This window comes from Esox lucius, chromosome 7, assembly GCF_011004845.1.
Source record: "Esox lucius isolate fEsoLuc1 chromosome 7, fEsoLuc1.pri, whole genome shotgun sequence".
NCBI classification, from domain to species: domain Eukaryota; kingdom Metazoa; phylum Chordata; class Actinopteri; order Esociformes; family Esocidae; genus Esox; species Esox lucius.
The window spans coordinates 16,004,257-16,024,423 of NC_047575.1; the positions used below are offsets into that span (position 1 = coordinate 16,004,257).

The 20,167-nt window shown below is 44.2% G+C and overlaps 1 protein-coding gene and 1 long non-coding RNA gene across 3 annotated transcripts; both read right to left on the bottom strand.

Annotated features, from left to right (window-relative positions):
• Positions 1-1,250: 1,250 nt before the first annotated feature.
• LOC117594769 lies at positions 1,251-1,962 on the bottom strand. The gene is made up of 3 exons (XR_004576008.1): positions 1,903-1,962; positions 1,433-1,661; positions 1,251-1,341 (listed from the first exon to the last, which is right to left on the bottom strand). It is a non-coding gene; the product is annotated as an uncharacterized LOC117594769 (long non-coding RNA).
• An 807-nt stretch (positions 1,963-2,769) lies between these two features.
• Positions 2,770-19,706, bottom strand: LOC105010780 (ubiquitin carboxyl-terminal hydrolase 32). 2 transcript variants are annotated; one of them, XR_828034.4, is made up of 35 exons: positions 19,474-19,706; positions 16,900-17,027; positions 16,600-16,705; positions 16,362-16,480; positions 15,792-15,951; positions 15,553-15,684; positions 15,344-15,451; positions 15,144-15,259; positions 14,983-15,045; positions 14,801-14,884; positions 14,641-14,702; positions 14,453-14,555; positions 13,179-13,374; positions 12,827-12,990; positions 12,594-12,734; positions 12,338-12,455; positions 11,751-11,905; positions 11,028-11,109; positions 10,856-10,930; positions 10,025-10,163; positions 9,483-9,588; positions 9,186-9,359; positions 8,849-9,023; positions 8,380-8,531; positions 8,178-8,295; positions 7,713-7,918; positions 7,437-7,621; positions 7,265-7,351; positions 7,064-7,184; positions 5,927-6,118; positions 5,502-5,745; positions 4,965-5,356; positions 4,748-4,840; positions 4,364-4,623; positions 2,770-3,713 (listed from the first exon to the last, which is right to left on the bottom strand). XR_828034.4 is itself a non-coding variant. In XM_010870373.5 (34 exons), the coding sequence occupies exons 1-34, from the start codon at positions 19,529-19,531 to the stop codon at positions 4,450-4,452; spliced, it is 4,728 nt and encodes a 1,575-aa protein (XP_010868675.2). In that variant the 5' UTR covers positions 19,532-19,706; the 3' UTR covers positions 2,770-4,449. The 2 variants fall into 2 exon arrangements, 1 of the variants encoding a protein (XP_010868675.2); XM_010870373.5 differs by having other exon boundaries at positions 2,770-4,623.
• Positions 19,707-20,167: the final 461 nt, after the last annotated feature.

Below are 20,167 nucleotides of genomic sequence, written 5' to 3' on the forward strand. Positions count from 1 at the left end.
ATGTGACATTATTGTGAATACAATTCTATTCCAAAATGAATGAAAGTGAAATCATGTTAAATCTCAAACCCCATTCAAGAATTACATAGCATATTGGTAAAATCATTTGTTAAAATACTGTTAATAATTTAGACAATGGATATATCCTATGTATGATCTGTTTCATCAGGTATACAATTAGAAATACTCATTGTAACATGTAGCCCATCTGATAAAACATAGTGGCTATAAATAACAAAAGCATAGGTTTTGAAATCTTCATTTCCCCTATTGGTCTAGTCTTTAACTGGAACACAAATTAGATTTATCACCTAGTTCGCTTTTAGTGTCCTTAAAATCTTGCATAAACATAATGTAGCCCTACCTGTAAGGTACCCTGGGAAATAAATGTCCCCACTTAATGTACCTCACTAAACATTACACCTTTCTCATTTACAGTTTTAAGTCACACCAAAAATAAGGATTGCATCGAACCCAAGTTACACCAGGCCACCAAACTACAATATGTCTGACAAACTATGTTGAAATGTTGAAAAAATGTGTTTAAAAGGGTGGTGAGGCCAGTGTAAATCTGTGATGATTTAACACGTCAGCCCAATCAAATGCGTGGTGGTCACTAGATTGTCTTAATTTCAACATCGCATGAGGACATTCCAGCAGTGATAATACATTATTATTGACTCTTGTCACATTCAGCCCAACTCTCCCCTATCCAGTCAGTCAACTGAATTGTGGGACGCTAGTGCTTTCCATTCTGGTCCGTCCACATATGCAATCCCCTGCCAGAGATCAGGGTTGAAAACTGTTTTTATACCTTTCCCGCTGTCTCCTGTATACCTCCCTATGATTCAAACTGTCATTAAACAAATGTCCTTCCTATAAACCTAACAACTTTAATGTTTCTCATGATCACAAGAGAAAATAATGATAATGTAGTACCCAAAAGCTGACTAGATATGTCGAGCAACCTATTCTACATTGTGGTTCTCTATTTGTACAATAAAATATAATACAGTCTAAAATAAAATAAAATATAATACAGTCTAAAATAAAATAAAAAAATATGTTTGTTGTAACATCCTTGTAGTATACTTCTGCTGGAATATTTACCTTCAGGTTCCGTATTTTGCCTTTTGGTATTGATGGTAAAAGTGGTTGTTACTGATAGCTAAAGTGTTTGTGAGCTTGGTGGATTTTCAAACCTTCTTTTGTCATCTTGCAGGTGACAGTGAAGAGACCTGTGCAAGTGCCACGTGTCATCTTAGCTTTGTAGTACATCCCGTTGTGCCCTGATTTGATGAGCTGCTGTAGGCACATCCATGCTCTGTTGAAGCTGGAATCCTGGGAAATCAAGTCCACACAGTTACAGCTGCACCATTTTACTGCAATTCTTTTTTATTTATTTTTACACGTTACAATTTCTTAAGTGTACCGTTTCCGGATGTCTCCATTTGGTTTCCAGGCGAGTTGCTGAGCTGGTGTCCTGTGAATCCAGTCCTAGAGTGACAGAGAGAAGCTCTAGTCAGGGGGAGGGCTTCTGCTATCACACATCAAAACGTCACTCACGGTAAGGGGACTTCTGGCCTGTGTTTTGGATGGAGGTGCTCTGTCCAATGGGTCCTTCAAACCTTGAAGCTCTTGAATTCTGAGCAGTATGGTACCTGGAAAAGGTTTGAAGCATGTAATAAACAGTTATATACTATCAACTGTTCCCGTAAAAATGTATTGCAGTCATAATGTGGCAGGTAAACTACCACACGATGCCATTAGAGTGCAATACAACTGCAACACTTTGCTTGTATGGGCTGTATATTATGTAATAATCACATATGCTGGTGATACTGTATTAAGGAAAGGTACCACTGTGTGATATCTTTACAAGTGGTTGAGCTCTCTGCTTACTTCCTCCACATAATTGTCAACAAAATGACAATGGTGATAGAAAAACCCAGTAGAATGTTGAACATCCCATTCAATTCTACACCATCTGAGAAAATATGTTAGAAGTTACATCAGAGCTTGAGAAACCGTCATCAGTAAGGTTTAATATCCAACATAGTCTACACAACTCACCTAGTTGGCATTGATCATTTGTTAAACTGTTATCTATTGTTGTACTGTAACATATATTTAACTTCAGGTTGTCTGACATTTGTCTGAATACTTGCATTCAGATTCTGAGTGCAGAGGTTGGCTTCATCCAAGGGAATCCGAAAGTCTGGAACAAATTAGAGCATGGGTATGTTCAAAAATAGTGTAATTATAGGATATGGCTGCTTGTCATCAGCACCAAATGTCATGCTGGACCAATCAAGTCAATATACACTAGTATGATGTTAGTATGATTTTTGGTCACAACACTAAGTTTGTAAAACTTAACTATTGGCTAAAATGTCAAATTCTACAATAAAGATATTTAGCCATGTTTCTTCATGTACAGTGTGTGGGTGGGTGTGTGTGTGTCCAGTGCTGATGTCAGCAAAGCATACATTGACCAAATGTTCCAGATCTGAGGAAGAAGGAACCTATAATGGTGTGCGGGGTGTGGCTAAGCATCTATATTCTGGTTTCCAGAGAAACCAGTGCTGAAGTCTCTTTGAATCAGCTCTTTGAATTGTGTGATCTAAAATAGGTTTCCCTGAAGTTCAATAATTTTAAGGGATCCCTATACAACCAATATTCTTTCTGATAGCACATTACACAGATTTACCTGGTCTAGTAGCTGTTAAGACCACCCAAATAAGTCTGTACAAAGGGAGACACAGGCAGTGTGTTTCATTGGCTGCTTTAATAGTTACAGATGAACTAATTCACTCCATATACAAGACAGATCTTTATAATCCAATACATCCTTTTTCCAAAAGTATTTATGTACATGTTCTTTTTTCCTCAAGGGTCAGTGCAAAGAAATTATTGACTTTAAACAACATTTACAAAAGTACATTAAATTAATAATAAATCAAATAAAAGGGTACAACTAAATACAGAAAAATAACATTCAGTAGTAATAATCAATGTAACAAGGTTTGCAAAGAGAATTCAGGAAATGAACACAGCAACAGTTGGCTAAGGTTTTAAAATGTTAAAAATGAAAGACATCAGAATGCTCATCATTCTAGCATCATAGGTCAGGTAATGTGGTTTCTGTCTAGATGGTATAAGTACAGTTGATTCACCAAGTAAAGAATAAACTTCAACAACCCTTTAAAGACAGAGCAGAGATTAGAGGTGAGTTCTGAAATGGATATACATACAGCTCAAGGCCTAACTGCTTGCGATTTCTCTCTCCATGTGAGTAAATTCAACGCCTTGTGAAAATGTTTTACATACATATCAACTTAGTTACAGTAAATACATCTTCCGAAGCTCAAGGAAAAAGCTACCTATTCACGTTGCCTAACACTAAGGTGCAACCACTCAGCCTTCATACGTCATACTTATGGCATTTCCAAAGACGCAACATTATCCGCAACTTCATGTTCTGGAAGTTGTGAGTCATGACTTGCATAAAGAATCGTGTTAAATAGGGCACAATGATTAAGATGATATAGCCCATTGGTGGCACTGTAAATGACAACTGTGATACATGACAATGTTATGATGGCACAGACTGATATGACGGAGGTACAGACCTGCACACAAAAATGGCACAGGCAAATGCTACTGGAAGATTCAGTCAGATGGGTGAAAGTGAGGCTTTGTTCTTAGCAGACCTGACATGATAACACAAAAAAAAAAAAAAAAATGATGTACATTGCAATTCAAATACATACATGTTGTTCAGCAACACCAAATATAATCCAGGCCTATCGTTCTGGAGTTTAAATAATTTACATTTGAAGAGGGAACTTCCTAAAATGACAATTTAGAAATGTGACATTGGGATTGACTGCCGTTCTAAACAGAATGACGAGGTAGTGAACATTTCTACTGCAATCATTTTTGTAGTACTCAGTGGGGGCGATTCTCAGTTATCGCACAAAATCAATCGTAAAATCACATTGTTAACTGCAGAGAGTACCAATCAAAATGTGTACACATTAATGGCATATTTCAGCTAGCATTGCTACTCGCACACTCGCACGCACACTCGCACGCACACTCGCACGCACACTCGCACGCACACTCGCACGCACACTCGCACGCACACTCGCACGCACACTCGCACGCACACTCGCACGCACACTCGCACGCACACTCGTAGTTTTGATGCTGCAGCAAACCAATCCACAGCTTTTGTATGACACAGAAATAGCTTGAGAGTACCATTACTTCAAAAACAAAAAAACCAAAGCTATGAAGAGGTGTATAAACGGTTGGTTGACTTTTAACCACCAAGAATGACTTCAATGCTTCTGCTCACCTCAACTTGAGGTGTTTAGATTCAAACCTTTAGTTGGTTTCCAAGCACAGGCATGTCGATGACACCACAGACACATAAGCAGTCCATTACTGAAGAACACAGTACTTCCTATAGTCAGACTCAAAGTCCTCGTCCATGCTTGTAGTGTCAGCCATCTTTTTGCCATCAGTTTTGGGCCTGAACAAAGAATAATCCACTCCTTGCTGCTCGTAGAACAGGATATAGGCAGAATCTGTGTCAATCTCCTCTGACCGTAGCTCCTAAATATAGAAAACAGTGTGGCTCGGTTTGAACTACTGAATGTACAACAGCACGGTTATAGACGACAACGGACACGGTCTCACTTATCACATTCTGTTTTTGGAAAATAATCTCATGACTCACCTTACAGCTACTGTCGTTGTAACAGTACCACTTTTCATTGGGGTTTTTGGCATATGTCACATAATGGCCTCCTCCTAGGATCCCTGAATGGCACTGAAGAAAAGAAAAGACTTGTGATCCGAGGATATCTCAGACCGTATAGAGACCCTTTACGCTGCTCGGTTATCGGCATTCAGAAAGAGCATATTCTTACAGAGAAAACAACATTAACACTTACTGAAATGGCATACAGGTTGTACATGGGTTCGAGGCAGATCTTGTCTCTTTGGTCCTGACAGGCCTCCAGGTCTATGCTGTCCTCAGTGTATCCGTTGCTCTCCAGCTCCGACACAGATGTGGTGTTGTCACAGTCCCTGGCCGTGTCCTCACCGGAGGTGGAGTCGCTCAGGCCCTCTCCCCTGCTCCCCATACCCACCCCGCTGGCCTCCAGCTCCATGGGGCTCTCCCTGCCACTGTCCAGGCTCTCTTTACTGAGGGACAGCTGGCACCTGCTTTCCAGGGCCAACCCCTGCCCGCGGCGGCCCTGCCTCCGGCCCTCACTCTGAGGGCTGCTGTTGGGACTGACATCTCTGCTGAGAGGAGTGCTGGTCAGCCTACCGGAGTAGGAGTCTGCGCACACATACATACACACACACACACACACACACACACACACACACACACACACAAACAAACACACATGAGCACCAGCCTCTCTAAAGGAAGAAGAGGAATGTGAAGTACATCTGAAACAGGTCTCAGAGTTTTTACAAACCTTTCCCATTGTTGTGAGAAAGGGAGGGATTACAGAGTGAGTCTCCCGCCCCAGACTTTGGCACTCCTCCCTCTGTCTCGTTTAGCCCCTCCCCCAGCCCATCCCTCCAACTCTGTTGGCTTTGGTCTGCATCCCTCGGGGTCAGGAAAGCACTGGGGTCAAAGCGCTCCCTGGGAAACTTCACAATCTTCTGGGATTTGATCCACCGCCCATTCATAAACTGGAACCGCTTTAAATGAACTATCTGAAATTGAAAGGAACAAAATGATTTTAGAGGAGCTGTTCGGCGCAGTCTGCCACCTCAGACAGTGAAAACAGAGTTTCTTTCTGTTCAATTTGCATAGCTTTCAACTGTTCCCTATTGACACCGATGCATATGGAGCAGAGTGAGAGCCAAAGCGGAGGGAATATTCTGTATCTCTGACCAGGATTGGAGGCAGCCTCCACAGGTCCAGTTTCTTGGTGGCTAGACGGTGGGTTTTACACTTGGAGCAGTAGTAGAGTTCATCCTCTCCAAGCTCCTCCTCACTGGTAAAGGCCTGTAGACAGCTGTCCAAACTGATGGGCTCAGCCTGGGCCCTCCGACTCTGTTCCACACTGGGATGTTCCTCCACAATCTGTAGGACGGACACACACGGACACACACGGACACACACACGGAGACAGACGGACACAGACGGACACACCCCAGTTAGGGCCCAGACCGTAACACCCTACCAAGAAATGCATTCTTTTCGGCCAAAGAGGCCATTGTGCCCCTGGGCTGGATGTAGAACTCATCATTCGGCGGCCTGGCCGTCACATGGATGCAGGGCTCCACACAGTGGAAGCATTTCATTCTAGATTTTGCAACAAGTATTTTTTGCAAGTCAAATGAGTACAACAGATTACAGTTTTCTAAAGATTTCTGTAAGTTAATAGCTTGCCTCTGCATCCCTTATAACAGTGTTCAACAACATGGGCAGTGACAGCAAGACTGAGGCTGACAGTTACGTGAAACGTTAGCAGATACATTTTTAGAAACCCTGCAGGAGATCATTTGTGCCTGCAAATATTCTTGGTTAATTTGAGGACACAGTCACAAAGAAGTGGGACAGAATGAGGTAGGCCATCATTTCTTAGAGACTAAGGCATCGGGCCACACAAGGTTGATTAAAACCTTTTATTTTCTGGAACTGCTTTTGTTTTTCAGAAGGCTATTTGGCTTGATGGGCCCTGGGCTATGGCCTCGGTGCTCTGGCAAATTCGGCACCCCATGAAGGCCAAGTGGGCTTGCCCCTAAAACCCCAAAATTCCACCCTGACGGATCCTCACTACAGACTTCTCTCTTCATTCAATGTGGGAATCATAAGCAGATAGACGAAAAGACCGGGGTACAGGTTGCAGACGGCTACTGAACCCTGGTCTCCAGCAGACAGACGAAAAGACCGGGGTACAGGTTGCAGACGGCTACTGAACCCTGGTCTCCAGCAGACAGACCCGTACCCACATGAGGGGGTGTGAGGATGAGATTACCACTGGACCGTAAGCCACAGGAAGACCCCCGGCGTGACGTGTCTTACCCTCTCCTGTGAGGTCTGGTAGCGGAGGTGCAGGGCGGTGGGGTCCCAGTCCACAGCCATGAAGGCGTTCCCAACAGCGGCCAGGTCGTCGTTACACTCCACCGTGCAGCCCCGGCAGAACCTGAGGGGGACAACGACACAGTCAGCACACCCTCCGCCCGGCACGTTGATCACGACGCGCCTTGTGACAGACTCCAGTACCTGTACCACGGACACCAAGCGCAGGAGTTGCCGTCCTTTTGGACCACACGAAGTGTGAAGGGATACTGGTAGCCCATGCTGTCGTCACTGTTGACACACAAAACGCATTCGTTTTAACGGAGCACCACAAGGCCGTCTGACAGAACGAAGGGACCGGAGTGAAAAGACTGACCAGTCCTGGGCATGGTTGCTGGCCTCCTGGGGGGGAAGCGGACTGGCCAGACGGGACACCTGGGTCCACACGGCGTCGTACAGGTCCCGGGTGCGAGTGTGGACAGTACAGGGCACGATCAACGGAGTGCCAAACAGGCTGGGACGGTTCTTCTGACTGGACAGGAAGTACAACTCGGCCCGCATCTGGGAAACAAAACGAACCGCCGTTGATTTGAAGCGACCAGCGCATCTGGCTGATCTGGCGCGGTCCTCATCAGTCTTTAACTCATCTCACCATCTTCCGGTGGATGGCGATGATGTACCCGGTGAAGGGGCTGCCCAGTGGGGGAACGGCATGGCCATTGGGGGGACCGTCAGACAGGCAGCCCTCTGTGCCACAGGGCACCACGGTGCTGGGCATTCCCTTGGGGATCAGACCCAGGTTCAGAGGGTTACTCTCAGGTACCATGGTGGCATTACCATTGGCCAGCGCTGGAGTTTCTGGAAGACAGCAAACAGCTTGTCAAGTTCTTAGCAAAGAATCAAATAAAACAGCAGCAGCGCTGACAGCTTGTGTGTCAGGCATTCAACTACGCTGATATCTCCCAGGGTCGGAGCATCTACCTTTCCATCGTTCATATGAAACCTGAGCACTTGTTCGCATTGCGAGATGTGCCTGGTTGCTATTTCTCCGTAATCCAAATCCCTTTAAATCAATGTCATGCAACCGCTGACGAACCCAACAGCTAACCAGCAGTACCATCTGTTTCAGTGGGGGTGGACGCCACAGACGTTGGAGCACCTGGCACCGGGATCTCAAACGCGCACAGGAAGCCGCTCACCGCTCTGCGCACTTTCTGGTTGTCTGACGGAAAGTTCTAAAAAGGAGGCAGAGCGAGAGTCACCATCACCAGCCTCTCTGTGCACACCGACCGCTCAGTGATGGAGGATGATGGCTCTACCTTGATGTTGGAGGCATGGACTTCAGCCAGTAAGATCTGCTCAGGCCTGAGGAGGCAGAGATCGCTCAGGAGTCTCTTCAGGCCTGTGTACTTCTCATCCACATTGAGTCGAAGCCCATACCGCACTGGGCAAGACCCATCGAGCTTAATGACTGCACCGAGGAAACAAAGAGCAGGATCCAACATACTTTACAGGTACAAGACAACAAGAACAACATTATTTTTAATTCAACCCCACAGTTAACTGTAAAGCTCTGAGGCTAGTGCAGGACCGGCTGGACAGGCGAGCCAAATATCTACATTTACATTTCATTTTTTCCAGCCGAGGCCATTATCCAGAGCAACGTACTGTAGTGAGCGCAACATGTGAGTATAATATGACGTGCAATACCATGCCAGTCTGTGAGCTTTTGGGACACCTTTTCTGGATGTTGCTCTGTAGAACTGAAAACTCGGTTGCACGGCTCACCTATGATCTCTAAGTGCATGGAGTTGTCCATGGGCAGGGGAAGAGACAGGAAGTTGAAGGGGTCGAAGCGAGCGCTGATGTGACCGCAGGTCTTACACTTGACCTGTGACCTGAGCTGGCCATGGAACAGGTCCACCACAATGGAGCGGTTCCTCCTCAGGTGGTTCTCCCATGCCTGGGGAACAACACAACCCATCATCAACGTGTAGCTCTTCAACATGGCCCAGAAGGTTCTATGGCATCCATACCCCATCAGCTAAGGGGAATTGTATTAATGCCTTATTTCTGGATCTCCCGGCCTCCGCCGCGAAGATGGGAAGTGTGCATGAACCCTGACCTCAGAAGCCACCTCCCAGTCTGGCCGTCCATCGCTGTCTTTTAGCTCCACGTAGGGCTTCTCGTGAACGCGGTTCAGGTCCTCGTGAAGGCCATCCAGGAGGAAGGCCAGCAGCTCCTGGGAGTCTTGCTGCTGGAAGCCATTAAACCGCGGGGCGTATTTTGCTATCGTCCACTGCAGGAAGGGACAGGTGAGAGAAGGACAGAAGGAAAAGAACCATTTAATACGCTTTTTTTTTAGGTTGACAGACAGTACTGATATTGGGAGTGTCAGTTGGGGGGCAGTTTATGGACGTACTCTGAGTTTCAGAGGGGCCACGTTCTTCTGTGTTCCACTCCACAACTCTTGAACCAGATCTCCATAGCACTTAGCCATGTGACCGCGCATCCCAATAGGATTAGTCCTGTTATGAACACAAACAGCACACATCAAAAAGTAAACCACACACTCATCTCTGCTGGTGGTGGACTTTATTTAACCAACTTTTCGTACAAGGTGCTACACAATATCTGCAAACATGGAACTGGGATGTATTGAAGAATCTTAATATATAGAGTAAAACATTTATATAGTGAATATAGCAGCAAGGAGCAGTAACAGCAGTACTTAAGTGTGCGCCAGAATGAGCTGTAATAGGAGTGGAGAAAAACAGAACTGACTGTACGGCTCAGATTTATTTCAAAATATTGATTGATCTGGCAATATGAATACTAACCTGCCGATATTGAGATTTTGTTAAATGTCACATAAATACATACCGTATAACAAGCACAGATTGTCATAAAAGAAAGTCTACATAAAAACAGAAATCTAAAAGAAACACACGCATAGGGACAGACCTGTTGAGCTCATACAGGTGGTTTCCTGACGTGAAGTAATCGGTCAGTGGCTTAGTGTTGCTCACACACTGGATACTGGAATTCATGAAGCAGGTGTTGCCGAGGTTGCTCAGTCCAGTCGCACCTTTCTCAGTAGGGACTGTGAACAGGAGGATGCATCAGGCTGAGAAGTCCGCTGATGTAGATTCACATGTGTACAGAATCTCACAAAAGTGATTACACCCCTCACATTTTTGCAAATATTTGATTATATCTTTTCATGTGCCAACACTGAAGAAATGACACTTTGCTACAATGTAAAGTAGTGAGTGTACAGCTTGTATAACAGTGTACATTTGCTGTCCCCTCAAAATAACTCAACACACAGCCATTAATGTATAAACCGCTGGCAACAAAAGTGAGGCCCAATTAGCCATTTTCCCTCCCCTGTGTCATGAGACTCGTCTCAGGTGTGAATGGGGAGCAGGTGTGTTAAATTTGGTGTCATCGCCCTCACACTCTCTCATACTGGTCACTGGAAGTTCAACATGGCGGTTTGGACATTGATGGCTGTGTGTTGAGTTATTTTGAGGGGACAGCAAATGTACAATGTTATACAAGCTGTACACTAACTACTTTACATTGTAGCAAAGTGTAATTTCTTCAGTGAAAAGATATGAAAAGACATGAAAAGATATAATCAAATATTTGCAAAAATGTGAGGGGTGTACTCACTTTTGTGACATACTGTATCTACAATATATCCAACGTGCCAATTTTCTTGGCACACAATCCTCAACAAGGATGATGTCCAATGTGGCGCTGGAGTAGCCGCTGTGCGCAGTGTCTTACCATTGTGCCTGTTCATCCTGTTGCTGTTAGCAATGAAGGACATCTCCTCAGGCCAGCTCATGTCCTTGTTTCGTACTAATGATCCAAATGAAAGGAACAGCTTCAACTACTTATCCAGACAATACAGGATGGAACCCAAATGACATCAACAGAAATCAGCGGTGACCCATACCTTCTATGACCATGTACTGTTCATCTGGGATCTTCAACCCTTCTAGGGAATGGTCTTCATCATCGAGAAGTGTCAGAAAATTCTGCGGAATACATCGTTTTCAAAGATACTGGAGATGGTTGAACTGCAGAGCATGTGCGTGTTTAGGGAGTTTGTGTGTTTTCTGTACATGTACAGGTATGTATGCAGAGTACCTAGCCTGATGGAAAACCAGGCTTTCATACAAAAAGCTGTAAATCGTACTGTAGTAGTACTCTAGTTCTCAGACTGTAATCCTTATTATGCAGTCTGCCTTGGAAAGCATCCGCCAATATAATACAGTCAAATGTGTGGGTCTTCAAACGACCTTGCGGATGACCCGGTTTGACCTTCCCCAAACCGGGTCATCAAGTAGGATCAGTAAATTAGGTTGAAAGTCCCAGCAAGTTGAATGGGTCACCAGGAAGGCTGATATTTCAAGTCACACTCAGATAATTACATCAAATGCGTATGTACATGCAAAAGGTTCATTTTGGACAATTATTGTCTTGACTCTCCTCTATGGTTATGCCAGGCCTGAAAACAGGAATAATTTTTAAAAAGGCAATAGGCCCATTCAACTGGTTTATAAAATACTAAATTCACTAGACATCTAGGGAAAAACACCATGATTTTGTAGGTATTTCTAAGCAAGACTAAGTTACTTCATGTTGATAAGGGTTCAGCCTAATATAAAAGACCTACCTCGTTGTTATAGAGCCATAGACGCATGTCTTCCTCCTTGATGCGGAGTCTCTGAGCCAAGTATTCATGGATGTCCTTGATGGTCCCCACCCTACTGAAACAGCCCGTGTAAACCAGCACACGTTTCAGGGGGGCACTAGGGGAGGGGACGTTACCTGGAGACGCTCAGGGAAACACCATTGATTACTGTTAACAGAGGTCGAATTCTCACCACTGAACGTTTATGGCTAAAAGGTCTGCCATTCAATGCGGTCCAAATCCTAACTTGTGATCCATGTACATCATGTATGAGGTGTGAAAGCAAATGACTTGTTTTACAGAAGTGACTTCTCACAACTGAGATAAATGCCTGAGGTCCACTTAAAAGCCAACTACATTGGGAACAGCTAATAAACAGGACAAACCATTTTCTATTAAACAATTAAAAATAAAAATAAAGTAAAATCAGACACGCTTTACACGAGTCAGATAATTAAGTTAAATTGGGGATATAGAAATGGTTTGCAGCACTGAGCGTACACACTCTGGGGGCAGGGAGTCCCCAGGCCAGTGTTCTACTGTTGCCCTTCCCCAGGAGAGGCTCATACCCATATTGACCCAGACGTTGTTCTGGGGGGTGCGGGCGGGGGGCTGCTGCCTCAGGAAGAGCAGGTGACGGGGGAACAGCTCCAGTTCGGCGCAGTCGGTCTTGGTGTTTCTAATGACCTGGGAACACCAACCGGAGAAACGGAGAGAGGCCAGAAGAACGAGGTCAAATCCCGATATCAGGATCAATGATGAGGACAACCGTAACAGTTTAAGGGCACAAGGTGGTCCTGTGCTACAGAGTTGAAGTGTACGTACCGGCCTGGGGAGACTCAGGTTGGCTCCATACCAGTGGTAGAGAGCCCTCCACACAGGCTCCGGGACTACCTCGAAGTCCCTGCCGAGAATCAAGGACGGGGAGCGCCTCAGTAGACCTCCCTCCATGGTCAACGTGGGAGCCTGAAGGACGGGTTTTAATATGAAGAAGAGGAACAGTAATATCTGATTGAGGCCACCCCCTTCCACAGAGTCGTTTGTCGTGCCTAGTGTACCTTTAAGGCCTCCGATGTGACCAGAGGCTGGTTGTCGATGGCGCCAGGCCTTAGAACCGCCATCTTCCCATCAGCCCCCAGGAAGCACTGGCTGTCTGTTTCTGGAATATCATGCTGCCGAGTGAAACAGATATCTGCAGCGGTTGAGCCCAGGGGGAGAAGGCCTATGGAAAGCAAATTATTTGTTTTTTCTGACATCCCATTGAAGACTCACCTGCAGCATAAACAGTCTGCCAGCCACCAGTCAGAAGGCAGTAGTTATCAACCGATTTCAATATGGTCCTTAATCAGATACGGATCTTGTCTAAACGTCAGGTGTAATGCAGAGGTCAGAGGATTCTTAGCCACTCACTGCCGCTGGTGGTCTCAGAGGCTTCTGACGCACTGGAGATGTTGTCCGAGAACTTCTCTTCTGGGGAGCTATGAGAGCTGGCCATGTTCTCACCCTCTGGGCCCTGCTCCATCCTGGCCTGGTTCTGTGCCCCTCCTCCAGCACTTCTCCCTGTGCCAAACACTGACGGCTGCTCCACCACAATATGCTTGTTGTCCTGGAAGAAAGGCCAACAACCAAAACAAAATTAAAAAAGGAAATCAATAATACTACTAAGTGGACATGTTATTCATTTATTTATTTATTTTACCTGGTTAGTTGGCTAAGCCTCCTGATGCTAAAAGCATGAGTCCTTGATTCAAAATCTGCAGGATCCCCAACTTGATTTAAATGTCAAATAAATTCAATCACCCGTTCACTAACTTTTGCTCAAATTACTTTTCCACAATTGTCTCTAATATTTGGAGACAAATGACATCCTCTTGTTAGGTGTAGAACAAGCTTGTAACAGCTTCGACAATAACGGATGTATTTTTCTAGGATATTGTTCTCCAATGCACAGTTGAAATGTGTGTCTTAGCAGAATTAAAGTACCAACCCCAACGTTCATCTGGCCATAGCCATATGGAGATGGATTGAAGTGATTTTTGACCAAGCTTTGTTGAAGTGTTGCAGGAGAAACTCTTGAAACATTTTCAAATGGTAGAAACTATTCGAATGAGACGGGATGAGTAACAAAGCAGTGTTACTTATTCAGTGGCTGTCATAGGTCATTTTATAGATTACAAGTTTAAATACAATCGGCAAAAATGATAACTAGCGGTTGGTGTGGTAATTTGAAGGAAGAAACATAGGAAGTATCCCTCATGTCTGAAAAAGCTGTGTTGCTCTCATCACACCAAATAATGTCAGACTATAACATTATTTCTGTATCTGACCCTGTATCTACATCCAAAAAAAAAAACTTTAAAATGAAAGACGCACAACTGACCACATTCTCATTTGCAGCAACAAACGAGGAAAAAGTGACAGGGAGGAAAATGGGATGAATCAGCTAATTACGAGCTGGGGATGATGTAGGTGGCCAAGACGGCATGAGCGCTAGACTGGTAATGTATCCACGACGCCGAAGTTAAAGACCCAACTCGCCATTAGATCTTTAGTGATCACGGACAGTCAGGAAACTGATTTAATGTCCCTTCATAAAGATGACAGCCTACACAGGGCGATGTGTACTTCTCTGCCCTGGGGCTGTGGAAGCAAACCTGGGCGTCACGTGAAAAAGCCTCACTTACATATCTGACATACTCCCTCCACTGCTGCCACCAAGGAACTGCAATGAGGAACCAGTAGTCCCCTAGCTGAAGGCCGTGTCTGCTCTCTCTCTCCAACCAGCCCCTACACACACAGGAGACCGAGTGTTAGGCTGACTGATGAGGGGCTACGTTAGCATGTATAAGACAAGAGGAACAACGCCACGAACCGGATGATCTGCCCTTCCTCTTCACGGGAGGCCGGCCTCAGCCCCAGGACGATATGGCACACCTAAGTCAGGACCAAGCACGGCAGAACAGCGGTGATGAGGTAAAAAGCATGCACACCGCAAACAATGCCCACCTGAGTGGAAACAGTCGGGCTCTCACCTGAAACAGCAGGTTTAGGAACTCATTGGCGAGTGCACTCTTCACGCTCCATATCTGGTAGTCCTCCAGGGTCAAATGGCCTTGCTAAAAAACCAAAAGAAAAGGTTTGAACATCTCAGGGGTCAGGGGGCGTGATGAACCCCTTTATGACCGTGAAGGCTGTGTAAGCAGTAGAGTAATACCCTGGTGGTGTCGTGTTCATCCAGGATGTCTTCCACTATGGCGTGAACATTACTGTGGGCTTCCTGAGGGACAGGCAGGGTAAGAAGGCAGAGGTTGAAACACAAACACTATGAGAAACACAAACACTATGGATTACCCAGCCTGGCCGACTGCTATTTACCGGTAGAGGGTCTGTGTTGTTGTCTTTCCAAACTTCCAGCAGGGCCCTGACCATTCCTGTCATTTCCTCCCGGGACAGAAGCCCATCATGGTCAACATCAAACACTTTGAAACAGACTGGGGACAACAAAGCAGGGGTTTAACCGTGGGTGTGATGACAGAACGAACGTCAGCAAGGCTTCGTGCTTGTTGTGCCCTTACACTTCTGTCTCTCCGCCAGAGGCCCCCTACAGCAAGCGGACAGTCCACACGAGATTTCCTTAAAATCAATGTGATTGTCCCGGTTTTCATCGAAGGCATGAAATAAACCTGGACAGAAGGAAACGTTAAAAGGCGATAATGGAAGTAATGACTGCCTTCCAAAAGATTTAATCAAATAAATCAAACACACATCCTGTGTGTTCTCTTACCTTCACTTAGGGAAGCATGAATAGGGGGAGAAACTAAAGGGACAAATGTTTCCAGGTCAAATCGGCCCGTCCGAGACTGAGCTTTCAGCAGCCAGTATCTCTTCTCCAGGTCAATGATATCCGATTCTTCTACTGCAATGCAAAATTATGAAGTGGCATAATAAGACTATTGATGCAATCTGACCCCTAGGCAGGTGTTTATGCAATATATCTTGAAGAGTCAGGATGAGGGTCCTCACAGTGTGTTACTCCAGCCAATGTCTGGTAGAAGGTGGGTGCGTCACTATCATCGGTCAGGGTGACGCACACCCCACTGGACAGGAGCCAGCGCGAAAAGGTGAAGGCATCCTTGTTCTGCAGGAGCCAGCTCCTAAACTTCTCATAGTTCACCTTCTCACCCTGGCAGACAAAGGAAAAGAGATGAACGGACCGACTCCACACTGATAAAGCCATGAACAAAACACTGCCTTGAACACACACTGGAATAATCTTCCTGTGTCAAGTAGCATTAACAACCCTGTGCACTCAAAACATAGCATAGACGTGCTAAGCTGTGTCAGCAGCTTACAATTAGATTAGGCATGAGGAAACATTAGAATATGTTACATGTTTGTATTGAACATATGCTGCAAATGAAAATAGACCTGTAACTCAGGGGTAGCCTAGTAAACACTAAACCAATGGTGGAAAACAACAACCTGCAGGTCATATGAGTACAAAAAAATATATATCTTTTTAAATACATGGCTAAGAAAAATGTGTTACTGTAGTAAAATCTGTATTGAAACAAATAAGTCATATGAGCTGACCTCAGAGAAACACTTCCTGAGAGAATGTGGGATCTCTCCATCCACGGTCTGAAGCATGCTCTCCATGTCCTCTCGTGTCGCATGACTGCCTGAATCACTGGCAAACAAACTGAAAATGTCTGCAGGGGTGCCACAAAAGACTGTTAGCCTGGTACGCACCTCTCACACAAGTGGGAATCATATTACAAGACCTTTTGATCCATAGTGTTTCCATTAATCGGTCGGTTACAATACTCACATTTTGCTTTTTCCTCATCACGTCCTCTAGTCAAGAGAACCAGGCCAACAATGAGGTTGTTAAAGTGCAGGCCTTTAGAAGTCCCACCAAATGAGCTATATATCACCTGGAATCAGGTAAGGAAGAAAAAGTATAACATTTGGTACCAGAACGTGGATAGGATTTGTGCCACAACGGCTAAAAATTCTTTCAAAATCATAACAGGAAAACCAAACCAAAGCATAGACAGCTGTCTACCCTTGTCCATGGAATATAATTGCTATAAACCCCAATTCCTTTGGTCTGCAAAACCAGGCTCACCTCAGCTACCCTGGGTGGTACCACATCTCCCAGAACCTCCTTGATGAAGCACTGTTGGCTCATGTAACAGGACAGGCCACTGGTCCTCCGGAAGGCATCCTTCAGACGCTGCAGCTCCACATCAGTGACTGCGAGGGATAGAGAGGCAGGAATTGTGAAGAACGTTTTCTGTAAATCAACTGTGGAGTACCAAGGTCCATGTCCCAAGGTCATTCGTGGTCACCAATACAAACTCAGGCAAACTGATTAACTCCTTTACTCTAACCCACCACCATGACTGGGCAGATGTTACATCATACTACCATTACGGCTGCAGTGATTATTCAACCAAATCGACTTACACGAATAGTAAAATCAGTCGACTTCTATTTCGGCTGCCCATTGGACATTTATACAGTGTGTGGCCCCTATTAGCCAACATATGTTTGACAACTCTGTGAGCACAACAATCTCAATACATCACCCATCTAATCCTGCAGGCAGCAGCGAGCATATACAGTGATCCAATACAAAGGCGAAAAGAAATGAATGGGCCATTTCAAAGAGTAAAAATAACGACCACCGTATTTCACAGTGTGGACACATTCACGGTGCTTTAGCACTTAAAACGAAAGCAGACCGGTACAGAGCACCGGTTAAGTCTGTGTGTCTACAGATGTACACTACAAATAACACCATTTCACACATTAAATATGGTTATTGGCCAATCTGGACTCAAATGTTACTGCATGCTTCACTCAATGTAATGGGTTCATATTTGGTTTTACACAGATGTTACTCTATTACTTTGAAATTTGTCACAGTGATTCACTAAGACACCGATTAATTTACATCTCACCCCCTTCGCAGCAGTATGGAAATGCAGAACCCAGCCTAAATCCTTCGGACTGGGACTGCTGGTCCGTAAAAAAGACAGTATGTTCACACAACAAACAAGGAACATGTTTGATTTGCTTGGGACAAGAGAGCTGCTTAGTTTCCTCATTTAAGTTTGTTACTGATTGTGTTATTTTCATGAACTGGAAGTTTGTTACTATTCAACAAGTGACCACATAGTAAGGAATTACTAAAAACAATGGAAAATGGTCAATGTTTTCCATGCTGTTTGTATATAAAAGAAATAATGTATTAATGTGTAATGCTCTTGTTTGCGTCAGTTGACAGATTCATTAGGCCTCTATGGATTTCACATTACTGGAAATAAAAATATGCACATATAAAAAAAATTCTCATCTTGTATTTCAGCACATGAAACACTGGAACAAGACTTTACATGTTTATGTTTTGGTTTTTGTAAAAAAATTAAAAAACACCACATCAATTGTGAGGCATGTGTTTTTTTTTCGATTATTCGAACAATCAAGTATTTTATGCCTAAAATAATCGATTATCAAAATAATTGGTAGCTGCCATCCTAATAACCATAGCAACCCTCATATGTAACCCATAATTATGTTATAAAGGTCTGCCACTTGCCCATATTTTGACATTCTGGCAAGAGCCCTGCACTACATACTGGGAAAAACCAACACACACAATCTTGAAGCAATTTCTAGATCCCTAATTGCACATGTTCCAGCTCTAGACTAACCCTGAATATCATACTGAAGAGGTTTGAAAACATCTACTGGGGATTAGATGTATTGCAAAGAGATTACACCCGAATCTACTTGGCTACTTTTTATCAAGCCTTTGACTATTCGGTTCAAGTGAACTAGTTTAGGACTAGGTCTCCAAAACCAAATACAAATTGTTGGATGTCTGGGGGAGGTTCGAAAACCCCTGTCATAACATATCATAAAAGACTGAAACAACACCAGACAGACAATGTCAAAAACACAGTACTGTCAGACACAATATAGGCTAATCATCATCAACATACTGTATCGCTACTAATAGTTACAGCTGTAAGCAGATATATTTATAGATTTCTGATCGCACAAGCGTTGTTTCAGCTCTAGACTTAAGGATAGGCCTTAATAAAATAACATTAAGAATATAACAAATAATGAGTAACAGCATCACTACCAGACAGTGTCAACAAATGGCTAACGATAGCCTCCCAGTACAGCTGCTACTTGGTGGTGTCATGCATGCGCTTCCAGTTGGCAATTATCTTTAGTTATCGAAAGATAACGTAAGATTATGCATTTAACTGTTCAACTTTAATTAACGATGAGCATTTAGATCTAACATCAACCAGCTAATTTTCCGGGCGTTGACCTCTCCCTGATCCCGAATGCAGTAACGTTCCTAGCCAACTAGGCACTATAGTAGCTAACCAAAGAACTGGCTCTCGTAGTACCATCTGGCATATCCAATTAAACGTTAACCCTGTCAGTAGAGTGATGTTTATCTAGATAACAGTTAACTACAGTAATTGACTACTCAAATGTTGTTAGCTAGTAACGAACCTGCATTACCCACGCAACGCACACCTAGCTTAGTCAGCTATCCAGGTAGCAAGTAGCTTAGCTAACAAGCTAACTAATGAAGACCTACTGTCATGTTTACAGCTAGTACGGACGGTAGCTAGCTAGCAAAGGTTAGCGAGTAAATCATAAATTACGTTACCTCTGTTGATGGCCTCGTCATACGAGAGGAAACCTATCCTTGACTCTTTGGCTCCCATGTTTTTCTCATTTCATAGCAGCAACCTAACAGATATTACAGGCAGCCAACAGTTGCTTTGTTCGTTTAGCTTGTAGACTGCTGTCATAACAAGCCACGGTAAAAATATAGCTCCTTTAGCAAGCAAGCTAGCTAGCTAGCTTCGCGTCTACAGACGCTTTGCCGACGCCTCCTTCCCTCAATGTCACATGATCACCTGTCAAGGCCCTCGAGTTATTTTAGGAATGCGTGTGTATTCCATAGAGATGGAACGAAGTCTCGTGCATCTGTTCATTATAGCTTTTGGTCCTACATTGGGGCAATTTAATCCAGCTTGTTTTTAAAGTCGTACATTTCGGTTTAATTAATTTTGCTTATCCCCTAATGATCCGGTTAGTTACCTGAGCTGATAATGAGCTGTACTGAATGAAATAGTATGAGTCATCATGAGTCCCCATTAAACCTAGCTGCAAAGGTGGAGTAGCAGTATTTCGTGTTATTCCATCATTGATTTAGTTCATATACTTTAAATAAAGTCTGTGCTTCCTGTACGCAGGGTAAGCCTTACCAAAACACATTATTACCAACTTATTTGGAAGTGGATCTAAACATCCCCTATGGAAGAAATACATTTTGTAATAACACAAAGACAACAAAA

What these genes read in the sequence shown, in the direction of transcription:
- LOC105010780 (XM_010870373.5), bottom strand. Translation starts at nt 19,531, where the DNA reads ATGGGAGCCAAAGAGTCAAGGATAGGTTTCCTCTCGTATGACGAGGCC. An exon ending in CAGGATGAACAGGCACAATG is followed by an intron (nt 10,164 to 10,855) that starts GTAAGACACTGC and finishes TCCTGTTCACAG; the next exon opens with TCCCTACTGAGAAAGGTGCG. An exon ending in ACCAGACCTCACAGGAGAGG is followed by an intron (nt 6,119 to 7,063) that starts GTAAGACACGTC and finishes TCCGTCCTACAG; the next exon opens with ATTGTGGAGGAACATCCCAG.